The sequence below is a fragment of the Trachemys scripta genome, chromosome 11, assembly GCF_013100865.1.
Source record: "Trachemys scripta elegans isolate TJP31775 chromosome 11, CAS_Tse_1.0, whole genome shotgun sequence".
In the NCBI taxonomy this organism is placed as follows: domain Eukaryota; kingdom Metazoa; phylum Chordata; order Testudines; family Emydidae; genus Trachemys; species Trachemys scripta.
Window position 1 is genome coordinate 19,610,547 of NC_048308.1, and position 14,318 is coordinate 19,624,864.

At 44.5% G+C, this 14,318-nt stretch overlaps 1 protein-coding gene across 1 annotated transcript in view; it reads right to left on the reverse strand.

The window, feature by feature from the left end:
* The window catches only part of LRP1B (LDL receptor related protein 1B), a 1,021,752-nt gene that overhangs the window by 368,231 nt on the left and 639,203 nt on the right, over positions 1-14,318 (reverse strand). The window contains exon 35 of the mRNA XM_034786032.1: positions 9,707-9,838. Coding sequence (XP_034641923.1) covers positions 9,707-9,838 — 132 coding nt within the window. The remainder of the gene's footprint in view (positions 1-9,706; positions 9,839-14,318) is intronic.

Sequence of the window (14,318 nt, forward strand, 5' to 3'; positions counted from 1 at the left end):
GGGCCATTGCTTTTACTGCCATAATACTTGTAATAAAAATAATATACTAACAGTATGCTTTCCAATGCGATACCTTCATATTTGTACTAATGTTATTTCTTTAATGCCAGTACTGCTTTTTAAAAATAATTATTTCAACAACATTTGGGGCTCTTAAATATTATGGGGCAAATATTGGGAACTTCCTACATCTACCCCCTTCTCTTGGCAATCATGCAGATAAAATGTTTGGAATCATCACGTATATCTAATAAAGATGTGAAAAAAACTCATGTAATGATACAAAGGAAGTTTAGAAATTTGACAACTTGTGACTCATCTTCTAAGTTAACACTGTAAACATATTGTAATTCCATTTGAATAGATGGCTAAATTCTGTCTTCAAAGTGGTCAAGTAGAGTCTTCGACTTATGGAGTGAGTTATTTTCTCTCGGAAATGACTAGTTGATAAAGATCCAGGATATTCTTTCCCTGTTTATTTTTATTTTCATTGTGCACATATCTCCTATTATTTTCATGAACTAATAGACATGAAACAACAAAAGCAACAGCAAAACTTACATACATGTGGACCAGTTTCAGAATGCTAACAAAGTACAACTCTGTGCTCAAAAACTGAAGCCAAACTGTTCATCTTTCTGCAGTTTCTCACAGACACCGCTGTCAAATTCTCTCTAAACCCACCCCAAACACATAAATGTCCTACGTCAGAAGGACATGCATTGGGCCTGTAACTCCAAAAATAAAATATGGCCAAAATTTAAAAAAACAAAAAATCAAATATGGCCTTGAGTAACTGGTTCAAATTGAGAAAGTAGGTAGAACTAGACTCTCTAAAGTTTGTGCAAATTCATTTGGCATTGTATAGTTTACAAAGAGAGCCATTTCAAGCTGTTCTATTTACAAGGAAATCCTGCTTTTGAGAGGCAGTGTATGATGGTGTGTGAATTACCTACAAAAGTGTATTGGGTAGATGAGACAACATGAAAATGTTGTATCTACTATTGTTACAAATAGATAACTCTTAAGATCATAACTAAGAAGGATTACAGAGAAAATGTTTGTTTACTTGGTGCAATTAACAGCACTTTCTGAAAAGTCATTATCACTGTTTTGCTGATGGTGCATCCTGTTCCCCAGACCATGAAATAGCAGAGCTGAAACTGTATAAACAGCAAACAGCTGGTACCCGGGTACACAGTCAGAAAGGGTGTTAGCGTGAGAAGTGGGGCAGAACATGTTTGGACTGGCTTTCAGAGATAGCAAAAAAACACTCGCATGAATATAGATGGGGCAAAAAAATAGTAACTTTTTTAAAAGAAAAAAGGAGAGGCATACTATTTAAAGTGTGCACATCAGATAATTGATCTTTTTAAATAAGCCATTTAATAAACAAATGTTGACAGTGTTCTTTAAAACACCCAGATTAACCAAGGATGTTATGCTTATTTTCCAAAATAGAAAATGTGTAAGTAGTTTAGTGATCTAAATCTATGAGGTAATTTAAAAATACCCATATTAATATATGTGATAAAATACCTGGAAAGAATATTCATAAGAACATAAGAAAGGCTGTACTGGGTCAGACCAAAGGTCCATCTAGCCCAGTATCCTGTCTATCGACAGTGGCCAATGCCAGGTGCCCCAGAGGAAGTGAACCTAACAGGCAATGATCAAGTGATCTCTCTCCTGCCATCCATCTCCACCCTCTGACAGACAGAGGCTAGGGACACCATTCCTTACCCATCCTGGCTAATAGCCATTAATGGACTTAACCACCATGAATTTATCCAGTTCTCTTTTAAACGCTGTTATAGTCCTAGCCTTCACAACCTCCTCAGGTAAGGAGTTCCACAAGTTGACTGTGCGCTGCGTGAAGAACTTCCTTGTATTTGTTTTAAACCTGCTGCCTATTAATTTCATTTGGTGACCCCTAGTTCTTGTATTATGGGAATAAGTAAATAACTTTTCCTTATCCACTTTCTCCACATCACTCATGATTTTATATACCTCTATCATATCCCCCCTTAGTCTCCTCTTTTCCAAGCTGAAGAGTCCTAGCCTCTTTAATCTCTCCTCATATGGGACCTGTTCCAAACCCTTCATCATTTTAGTTGCCCTTTTCTGAACCTTTTCTAGTGCCAGTATATCTTTTTTGAGATGAGGAGACCACATCTGTACGCAGTATTCGAGATGAGGGCGTACGATCGATTTATATAAGGGCAATAATATATTCTCAGTCTTATTCTCTATCCCCTTTTTAATGATTCCTAACATCCTGTTTGCTTTTTTGACCACCTCTGCACACTGCGTGGACATTTTCAGAGAACTATCCACGATGACTCCAAGATCTTTTTCCTGACTTGTTGTAGCTAAATTAGCCCCCATCATATTGTATGTATAGTTGGGGTTATTTTTTCCAATGTGCATTACTTTACATTTATCCACATTAAATTTCATTTGCCATTTTGTTGCCCAATCACTTACTTTTGTGAGATCTTTTTGAAGTTCTTCACAGTCTGCTTTGGACTTAACTATCTTTAGCAGTTTAGTATCATCTGCAAACTTTGCCACCTCACTGTTTACCCCTTTCTCCAGATCATTTATGAATAAGTTGAATAGGATCGATTCCTAGTATTAAAAGCATGACTTTTTCAAACTATGGTAATTAATAAATATTTGCATTTAAAATGGAAGTATATAGTACTTTATATAAGAAAATACATACATTATGCTGACACACTAACTGGGCCAAAAGAGCAGCGTATGAAAGCCCATGAGACTCAGTTTTAGAAATAAGCTTCCAATTTAAAACAAAATGAAATAAATAAATAAAAATAAAATGAAATATAAACCCTCGCTACTCTGAGCTGATGAGGGCTGAGAACATAAAAATATATTTTAAAAGGGCAGGGCACAATGATACTCTTTCACACATCAAAATTTCTGGTTTTAGAAAGGGATTTCAGAAATGTAGGTTAAGATTTGTTTGCTCTGCCATTTGCAGCAACTGGCATAACATATGTGGCTGTTTTAATAGTTGGTCATAGGTAGCTGGAAAGCAGTGGAGAAGTAAGGATGGCATGGTATGGTATTGCTACCCTTACTTCTGCGCTGCTGCCTGCAGAGCTGGGCTCTAAGTCAACAGCTGCCACTCTTCGGCCACCCAGCTCTGAAGGCTGCAGCACAGAAGTACGGATGCCATGGTATGGTATTGCCCTCACTTCTGCATTGCTGCTGGCAGAGTGTCACCTTCAGAGCTGGATACCTGGCAAACAGCTGCCACTCTGAAGACATCACAGAAATAAGGGTGGCAATCCTGCGCCCCCCTTTGGGTCAGGACACCCAATTTGAGAAACATTGTTCCCCTCCCCCATGTAGTATAGGGTAAAAGCACACAAAAGACCAGATTTCATGGGGGGAGACCAGATTTCATGGTCCGTGATGCATTTTTCATGGCCATGAATTTGGTAGGGTCCTAGTCATATGGTATGAGGGTTATATTACAAAGCATAATATATTTGAGCTTACCATGGAGAGATGCCAATCTCTTTCATTGAGGCAATACTTTCCAATTTTGACCCCACATCTTTGCCAAAGAAAACCAAATCTGTCTGAAATTCAGATTATAGGTCAGGTAGAATTTTATTTTGTACTAAAAAGCTGGAAACAATTCAGACAAGACAGTGTGTGAGCGGGGAACTAAAACATGAGGTACTCACTTTTGGAAAATGTTCATAACCTTTTTTGGGAAAACACTATTCAAAAATCATTCATGCTGAACTGGAATTTCACAGGAACATAGAAACTGCTGTAATGGATCAACCCAGTGGTCTATCTAGTCCAGCATGCTTTCTCTAGTAGTGGCCTGTACCAGATGCTCCATATGCTTCAGCAAGAATATTGTTATGACTTGATCCAGCCACGCTCCCTAGACAGAACCCAATCTGGTGTGATTGGATCTAACTGCTGAATCCCACATACCTCTAACTCTCCTGAGTCAGGGTAGGCACTCCAAAGCTGACACGTCGATAAGCACATTTTATTCAAAGGTTTTATGGCAATAAGGAAAGGGAATTTTGAAATTTATCTTTCCCTTTCTATAGTAATGGTAAATCTAAGGTTTCATCTGTCTGTTTTCATCAGTGGCCTTGCAGGATGCCTGCTCCACACCCACAGAATGCCTGACCCTGATGAGGAGGAGAAAGAAGAGGGACTAGGGAGGACATGTTCAGCAAGATCCTGCAAGCCAGTGCTGCATCACGCCTAGAACAAAGGGCCAACATGGCAGACAGCCTGGAGAAGGAAAGAGCGAACAGGAAAAAGTCCCAGGAGTCCCAGCAGGAAAAGGAGACAAAAATGCACCAGGACATAATAAATCTTCTCAGGAAAGAAACCCAAATGCTGCAGATCCTGGTTGACCTATCGTTGTAAAAATCCCAGAGTCCTTTCAGTATTACATGATAGCAGCTCTCTACACCCTCCACCATGCCACATGTGCCCCGCACCATTCCACACCTGAGGACAACAAAAAAAACAGTTTCACTTACCCTAACCGGTTGACATATGTATAAGCCACACAAAACTATACTTGTACACTCAAATGGATAGAAGAATTTGTTTGCTGCCTTTCCAATTGTAAAGTTTTATTCCATTAATTTATGTTAAAAGTTTCTACTGCATTGTTTAATCCTGATCTGATGGTGTCAAAGACTGTGAATGGCTATCCAACTACAGAGGCAGTTTCTCCTCCCTTGGTGTTCACACCTCAACTGCTAGCAGAGGACCTCACCCTCCCCGACTGAACTAACCTCATTATCTCCATACTGCTTCTTGCCTGCATATTTATATCTGCCTCTGGAAATTTCCATTACATGCGTCTGACAAAGTGGGCATTCACCCACGAAAGCTTATGCTCCAATACATCTGTTAGTCTTAAAGGTGCCACAGGACCCTCTGTTGCATTGGCTATGGCTTTTTTGTATGCTGCTTTTGCCACTCAATAAATTTCTGGTTTTGGAGAATAAAATTATCTTTATAGTTCACAACTCATACTGCAGAATACACAGCAGTACTCAAATCTGACAGTATTTATAAATGTACGGCAAGCACAAAATAACTCATTGGTTCAGGAAAAAACACTTATAAAAGTACAGGCAGCACTACACAATTCCTAGCAGCACGCAAAGCTCCAGGCACAAAGAACAGTCCAGTCCAGAACACCACTATGGCTTTCCATTACAGAGCTCTTTTAAATCCTCCCTTAACCACATAGCATCACACTAAGTTCTTGTCTTGAACTGTTCCAAGTCAGCAAAGAGCTGCTAAACCTCCGCCCTCCTGGCAGGTGTTCTTCTCTCTTTGCTTCACAGATATTATGCAGGACGCAACAGACAGCTATAATCAGTGGGATATTTTTCGCACTTAGCTCTAATATAGTGTGTAAACACTGCTAGTGTCCCTTCAATTTGCCAAAAGCACATTCAATACCTGCTGAACTGTAAATGAATCTTTCCTTTGTGCTGTTAAGGTGGCTGGCAAATGGCTTCATGAGCCAGGGGAACAAGCAGTAGCCTAGGTGGCATAGAATCACTATTGGCATTTCAGTATCATTGATGATAATCTACTGTTCAAGATAGACTGTCCCTGCTTGTAGCTTTCTGAACAGTCCTGTGTTCTTAAAGAATGTCATGAACCTGCCCTGATCAGCCCATAGTGATACCAGGGAAGCATATCTGGTGATCTACCAACATATGCATAATCATAGAAAAATAGCCCTTTCTGTTGGCAAGATGGGCTCATACCAAAATAGGGATGTGTGCCATTTATCATCCCACCACACTTTGGGAACCACATTGCTTCAAATCCATCCACTATGTCCTACTACACATTACCAAAAATCACAGTCCTGCATAGCAGGAGATGATTAACAGCCCTAGATGCATGCATGACAACAGCCCCAACTGTACATTTTCCAACTCCACATCTAGACCTGCTCACAGTAGGGAGGATCCTCCATGGCCTCCAGAACCTCAGGAGACTACAAAGGGATACCTTCTCCAAGATATAAGCCTACATTTGTCAATGATCAAAAAATTACTGCATCTTACATATTTTCTTTACATTGTTTAGTTATTTGGGGTTGGATGCATTAACCACAAATTCATACTATCTGCTGTCAATTTTATTAAAAGCAATGATAATTCATGGAGAAATTTTACTTGCCAATGAATTTGTCCAGAAAAAATAACACACTTCTTTTCCCACTAAAAATACCATATTTGCTTGATTTTCGCTCTTGGATCTCAGCTGCCTATGAGAAATGCTATAAATCTCCCTAGCTCTCAAAGTTTTTTGTCCCATTGAGGCACTTGCAAACAAGTTTCATTCTGAGAGCAACTACCAGTGCCTCAGTGCCATGTAGTACATTCTATTTAATCTCCTTTATGGGCTACAAGAGGTCAGACTGGAAAATAAAAAATGTGGTGGTACTCTCTGAAGCTTTGCCAAGCACAGAGTGTCTAAGTGTTTCAGGACTACCCTTTGCTCAGACGTGCTGGTGTACTGGGTCTCTTGCTTGGTCTCTTCTTTTCCTGGGTAGCTTTGAAACTGCTCCTCCTGAACACCTGAAGAGAGGTTACTTACTTTAGAGTAATTGGAGCTCTTTGGGAAACCTTTGTCCAGACAGATCCCTCTGTACATATTTGTGTTTCATTCATGGGAGCCTGGAATATTTCATACAGCAGAGTCCATTGGTGCTGTGCATGTACCTGCATACTCTTGCATCACCAACAGTGAGGGTATAAAATGCAGAAAGGCCTTGCCACTGTTCAGCTCCTTCACCAATATAGAATTTTGGGTGAGGATTCTATATCAATGGGGAAGGAGAGTGGGTCTGGGGATCTAAATGGCAAAAGGCATCTTGAAGAACTCCAGTTATTGTAAATAAGTAACCACTTCCTTGTCCACAAAGATCCCACTGTAGGTGAGTGGATAGTACTTGCCCCTCAAGGGATTAATAGGAATCCCTATTTAAATAATGACTGTAAAACAGCCCTATCAAACAAAGCATCTGACCTAGAAGCTGTGACAACGGAGGACTGATTGGTGAATGTATGACTCGAACTCCAAGTAGTTGCTCTACAGATTTCAGGGATAAGGATACATCTTAAACAAGCCACTGCTGCTATTTGGACACTAGTGGAATGTATCTTAACTCAAGAAGGAACTGGCAATTTATTCAACCAGTAGGAGATTTTAATGCAGTCTGTAACCCATTTAGGAAGCTTTTGAGATGAAAGGGCTTGCCCTTTAGATGTTACTGTCAAAAGCCATAAAAAGGCTAGAGGAAAGCCATTGTCCTAGAAATATAACAGGACATAATTGTACAGACATCTGGTGCGTGGAGCTTGGCCTCTGCTATGGAGGCATGAGGTTTAGGAAAAAATACCAGTAGATATATAAACTGGCTTATATGAATCTATTTTAGTAGGAATTTCAGATGTGGTCTGAGAGTTACTCTCTCCCAATGAAATATTGAATAAGACAGTGAAGCCATTAAAGTTTGAATTTCACCCATCCTACAAACTGAGGACACTAGTTTTAATAGAAAGGTGATACTGAAAACACAATGATATGGGCTCAACGGGAGGGTCCATCAAACATGTAAGTACCATGTTTAAGTCTCAGGTAGGGAAGGGCTCATTAATTATCAGAAACACATGAATTAGGACTTTTAAAACCCAAGAAATAGTAGGGTAAGAAAAGAAATTCAATGACCATCAGCAGGTGGGTGAGACACCAATATAGCAGCCAGATGTACTCTAATAGTGCTAATTGAAAGTCCCACATGTTTGAATGCTAATAAGCAGTGGTATGCACAAGAGGGTGGCAAGCAGGGGCAGAGGACCCCTAAATATTCATTTAAATTATGTATTTCGGCTCCGACCAAGGCCTGGCCGCTGCTCCAGCCCAGGCCACTGACCACCATTGCTGCAGAAATCAGGGGCTCTTTGTTGGTATTGATTACAAGAAGAAGGAGGACTCTGTAAAGGAAATGAATGAAATCTGTTTTGCTTCCTCTTCTGTGCTGTTGTATAGAGACACAGAGGTTGAAATGTCACTACACAGTCTTTCCGAGAGTAAAGGGTTCTTTTTCTCTGGTGGTAGACTTAGGTGTCCCAGGCAACTTAGACTTCTTGTGTGCTGCTGTTATAAACAATGTCACAGGTACATGGTGTGAAAAAAAGCACCCCAACCCCTAAGGGGGAACTTGATACCTGTGATCTGCCCTCTTAGATGTGGCTAATAAAGATGCAGGAATCTACAAGGTTCAAGAATGGCTTTATTAATAGGCATGGCTAAACAACTTCAGGAAGTCAGGTGTAAAATGTAAAACAATTTGTGAGATCTCTCCTGAACTATCTCCAGGGGGATTCTGCCATCCTTTGGAGAAGATCCTGGAAGGCCCTGAAGTCGTCTATAGTAGACATGTTTGATGGATCCCTTCATCAGGTGAGGATGAGGATATGTGTAGAGGAATAAGTTGATTCTCATATTCCTCTACCAGGTCTTCCTTGCACTCCTATAATACATCCCTCACACTGGCACCAGCAACCTTCCACAGCACTCAGAAGCCTGCTATACTCTGAATGCTAAAGACTCCCTAAAGTATGGAGAATTCCCAGATAAGAAAATTTGACCAGTCTCTACAGTCTCCACTGAGCAGCACAAAGAAGAGTGGGGAAAAAAATCTGTCCCTACACATTATATGGGCATCATAATGGTCTGTAAAACATCAAATATCAGATCACGTGTGCAAGCCACAGAAATACAAGTATTCACCTCTAAAGTCCTACAACCCTTCTAAGAAATGTTCTTTGATTTCCCCCCCTTCCACACTAAACATGTATTAATTACTTGTGTTTATTAATTATATATAGTCACATGTTCATAGAATCATAGAATAGTAGGACTGGAATGGACCTTGAGAGGTCACCTAGTCGAATCCCATGCACTCAAGGCAGGACTAAGTATTATCTAGACAGGAGCGGCTCCAGGCACCAGCGCACCAAGCACGACCTACCGGTCGCTGTGAGGGCTGCAGGCAGGCTTCGGCGGTGTGCCTGTGGGAGGTCCACCGGTCCTGTGGCTTTGGCGTGGGACCAGCAGACCTCCCGCAGGCATGCCGCTGAAGGCTGCCTCACTGCCGTGCTTGGGGCAGCAAAATACATAGAGCCGCCCCTGTATCTAGACCATCCCTGATAGGTGTTTGTCTAAGCTGCTCCTAGAAATCTCCAGTGATGGAGATTACACAACTTCCCTAGGCAATTCATTAGTTAGGAAGTGTTTCCTAATGTTCAACCTAAAATGCTCTTGCTGCAATTAAAGCCCATTGCTTCTTGTCCTAGCCTTAGAAGTAAAGGAGAACATTTTTTCTCCCTCTTCCTTGTAAAATGTTCAAAAATAGGAGTGGGATACAGTTTCTTATTACTTACTTCCACTACCAATTATAGTTTAAAAATGACATTTTAATATTTTTCACTGAGTACTCTGGTCAATTATATATTTACAGATCGATTTTCAGGGGGGTCAACCACTGGTAGCTCCCATTGGCTTCAAATGAAGTTGTAGTTACTCAGCAGTTTTGAAAAAAAATAGTCTTTTAATTTAAATATAAAATACAGCTACATAATATTTTATTTACCTCCATGGAAATCTATACCCACAGCAAATGAAGTTCCAGATATGGGCATTAAAGCATCCATTTTGTCAATTGGATCAAGAGGAATTCCTCTAATTCCTTCATGAACAGAATACATGAGGAATGACTCAATACCTAAGGGAAAATTAAATAGTTAATAAGAGCAAAATACAGTAACCTTAGGTTAAAATTCAAAATGAACAAATTTTAATGAATTAATATTTTGTAATGCAACATACTGGGCAGCTCCTTAAAGAAATAATTAAAGACAATCTGGAAATATTAATTGAGGTTGTTGCTCTTTAATCATTAGAAATATTGGACTGTGATGTTTCTGATATTTCTAAATAAAATAGTTTAAAAAAACTCTTGTTCAATTCAAGCTTCACCTTGTACTTTCAAAAAAAAATTATGATATTTTGCATGAAACCCCAGTATTAACATACAATTAAGGTTAAAAAGTCATGGTTAATTCAAGAGTGTTATTACTTCATATTAACACTTGTGGGTTATGCTTTCCACCACCAAGCTTCAAGAACCTTCTGGAAAGAGGTATTCTTAAGACACCATATATTTGGAGTCAAAGTTATAAAAAGGGCCTCCTGGCCCCAATCAGTTCATTTTTTTCTGCTAAACCCAAGAGTCCTACAACAAAAAAGTTCTAAGAAAGGGAGAAAGTGCACAGTCAATGTGAATATAAACAGGCAACACTCTTGAAGAACCACAGATATCATGTCTGCATAGCCCCACTTGTGTGGGGATTTGCTAGCAGTCTGTACCTAGGAAACACAGCTGAGGAATTCCAATTAAATAGGGATTATAGAACCACCGTCCCAAAGTGAAAAACTGATCTAGATTCCGACAGAGGGGAAGGAGGGCGGGGTGTGGAATAGACAGGAGCAACACATCTCGAAGAATGCCATTTACGGAACAGGTAACTGGCCTTTCTTCTTTGTGTATTCCACAGTAGGTGATTCCAAGCAATATCTGTTGGAGGTGGGTAGGAATTCACTATGGTTTGGGACGCAGTACCGCCCTGCCGAAAATGGTGTCATCCCTAGACTGGGAGACGATCGCATAATGTGAAGTAAATGTGTGAACTGAAGCCCACGTGGCCGCCCTACAAATGTCCTGGATGGGAACATGGGCGACGTAGGCAGCTGATGAGGCCTGAGCCCTCGTAGAGTGTGCCCTTACAATGGGTGGTGGGGGAATCCCTGCCAAATCATAACACGTGCGTATGCAGGAGGTGATCCAGCGGGAAAGCCGCTGGGTGGAGATGGCTTGCCCCTTAGCCCGCTCGGCCAAGGCAATAGAGAGTTGAGAGGATTTCCAGAACGGCTTAGTCTGATCCAGACAAAAAGCCAACGCCGTATGCACATCGAGCATGTGGAGGGGGCGTTCCTCGCTAGAGGAGAGGGGCTTAGGGCAGAGCACGGGGAGGAAGATGCTCTGCTCCATATGGCAGGCGGAGACCACCTTCAGAAGGAACGTCGGGTGTGGGCGGAGCTGGACTTTATCCCTATGGAAAACCATATGGGGGGTTCTGAGGTTAAGACCCTGAGCTCTGAGACACGTCGAGCCGACGTGATCACCACTAGGAAGACCACCTTCCACGAGAGGTGCGACCAGGAACACATGGCCAGGGGTTCAAAGGGGGGTCCTGTGAGACAGGACAAGACCACGTTTAGGTCCCATTGCGGCACAGGGGGGCTAGCGTACGGGAACGAATGGTCAAGGCTCTTCAGGAAATGGGAGGTCATAGAGTGGGAGAAGACCGAGTGGCCATGCACCGGCGGGTGAAAAGCCGATCTGGCCGCCAGGTGCACCCTGACTGAGGCAGGTGCCAGTCCCTGGGTCCTAATGGATAAGAGGTAGTCCAGGATAAACTGGAGAGGTGCGGCGGAAGGGGACACTCCCCACTCACTCGCCCACCTGGTGAACCTGGACCACTTCGCCATGTACTTCCAACGCGTGGACGGTTTCCTGCTTTCCAAGAGGACTCGCCTTACCTGTTCCGAACACCGATTCTCCTCCTCATTCAGTCACGGAGCAGCCAGGCTGTCAGGTGAAGCGTGGCCAGATTGAGATGGAGGAGGCACCCCCGTCCTGGGAGAGGAGGTACGGGTGGAGCGGCAGTGCCCTCGGGGGGGGGCCACTAAGAGGCGTAGGAGGGGCCTGTACCAGTGCTGGCGGGTCCACACCGGGGCTATGAGAATGACGCTTGCCTTGTCCGCTTTCACCTTCTGAAGGACCTTGGCGATGAGGGGGAACGGGGGAAAGGCATAGACGAGCTGGCCCGACCAGCTCAGGAGGAGCACGTCAGAGATCGCGCTTTCTCCTCCCACTCCCTGGAGCAGAACCAGGGGCAACACCTGTTCTGATGGGTTGCAAACAGGTCGATCTGGGGAGCTCCCCACTCTTGGAAGAGCCGGTGAGTGACCTCCGAGTGAAGCGACCACTCCTACTGGGGGGCAGGAGACCCTGCGGGAGTGGTCCGTTTGCGTATTGCGGATGCCCGGGAGGTGAGCTGCCCTCAGGGAGATATTGTGGGCTATACAGAACTCTCATAGGTTCAGGGCTTCCTGGCAGAGGGCAAGGGAGTGAGTCCCGCCTTGCCTGTTGATATAGTACATGGCGGCGGTGCTGTCCGTGAGGACTCTGACCACCTTGCCACGGAGGTGCGTGAGGAACGCCATGCATGCCAACCGAACCGCCCTGAGCTCCTTGACATTTATGTGAAGGGGCAAGTCCGGGGCCGACCACGTTCCGTGGGTTTGCACGTCCCCCGTGTGGGCTCCCCAGCCCAGGTCCGAAGCATCAGACATCAGATCTATGGACGGGTTGGCCTCCCTGAAGGGAACCTCTTGCAACATATTGCTCAGGCAGGACCACCATAGGAGAGAGTATCAGGGATGGGACCATGAGAACCTTGTCCAGACTGTCCCGAGCTTGGGAGAACTGGGAGGCCAGCCATAATTGGAGATGCCTCATACGGAGCCTTGCATGGCGGACCACGTAAGTGCACGCCGCCATGCGTCCCAGAATCCGAAGACACGCCCTTGCCGTGGTCACCGGGAAGGCCATGACCAAGGTGATGAGACCCCTTAGGGTCTCGAACCTGACCAGGGGGAGAGAGGCTGTGGCCCTGGAAGAGTCCAGCAGGACCCCAATGAACTCTATGTGCTGAACGGGCACTAATGTCGATTTGGTCTCATTTACGACCAGGCCTAGATCGGCGCATGTCGAGAGGAGCAGCTCTACATGGGACTCCACTTTGAAATGGGACTCCCCCTTGAGGAGCCAGTCGTCCAGGTAAGGGAAGATTTGTACGCCCTCCCGCCTGAGGTAGGCCGCCACCACAGACATACATTTCGTGAAAACCCTGGGAGCCATGGATAGGTCAAAGGGGAGGACTGTGAATTGATAGTGGTCCATCCCCACCATGAAGCGTCTGTGTCCCTCGAAAATATGGACATGAAAGTACGCGTCCTGGAGATCCAGGGCCACGTACCTGTCCCCCAGGTCCAGGGAGGGGATAATAGAGGGACACCATGCAGAACTTGGAACGGGTTAGGAACCTGTTCAGGTCGTGCAGGTCCAGAATAGGCCTGAGACCTCCTTTCGCCTTCGGGATCAGGAAGTATTGGGAGTAGAACCTCTTGCCCTGGAACAGAACCAGTACCCTTTCCACCGCCCCTAGGTGGGGCAACTGGTCCACCTCCTGATGCAGGAGGCGGACATGTTCCGGGTCCACCGGGGCCACCGTGGATGGCGTTGATTTGGTGGGGGTGAGGTGAACTGCAACACATAGCCCTTGGAAATAGTACCGAGGACCCATTGGTTCAAAGCTATGCGGGACCACACCCTGAGGAAGGCAAACAATCGGTTGCAGAACACAAACTTTATTAATCGGGGAGTCTCCCTGGCAACAGGCCTGGTGCCCCCCTGCAGATAGTCAAAACCACCTCTTCCCCTGCCTCTTGCCCTTAGAGGGACCAGGCTGCGGGGCAGAGTGGGACTGCCTCTGAGACCGATGCTTCTGGTCTCTGGGCCTTTTCTATGGGGGCTCATATCTGCTGAGCCGCTGGAAGCGATTTGGCCTTGTCCTTAGCCGGAGGGACATAGAGGCCCAAGGTCTGCAAGGTGGAGTGGGAATCTTTCATCCCATGCAGCCTGACATCCGGCTGGTCCACAAAGAGCACCTTGCCATCGAACGGGAGGTCCTTCATCAGTGATTGTGCCTCCGTCGACAGCCCGGACAACAACAGCCATGATGCCCTGCGCATGGTAATCGCGGAAGCCATCAAGCGGACCGCCGTGTCCAGCACATCGGATGCCGCTTGCAGGGCCACTTTTGCCGACGACGATCCCTCTTCCACCAGGGCCTTGAAGTCCTTCCTGTCCCGGTCTGGGAGGAGGGGCTCAAATTTAGGCAGGGACTCCCACAGGTTGAAGTCGTACCTGCTCAGTAAGGCCTGGTGGTTGGCTACGCGAAGCTGGAATCTAGCCTATGAATAAAATTTTCTGCCAAAGGAGTCTAGTCTCCTGGCGTCTTTGTTTTTTGGGGTGGGCGCGGGCTGGCCCTGATGCTCTCTGTGGTTTACCAATTCCA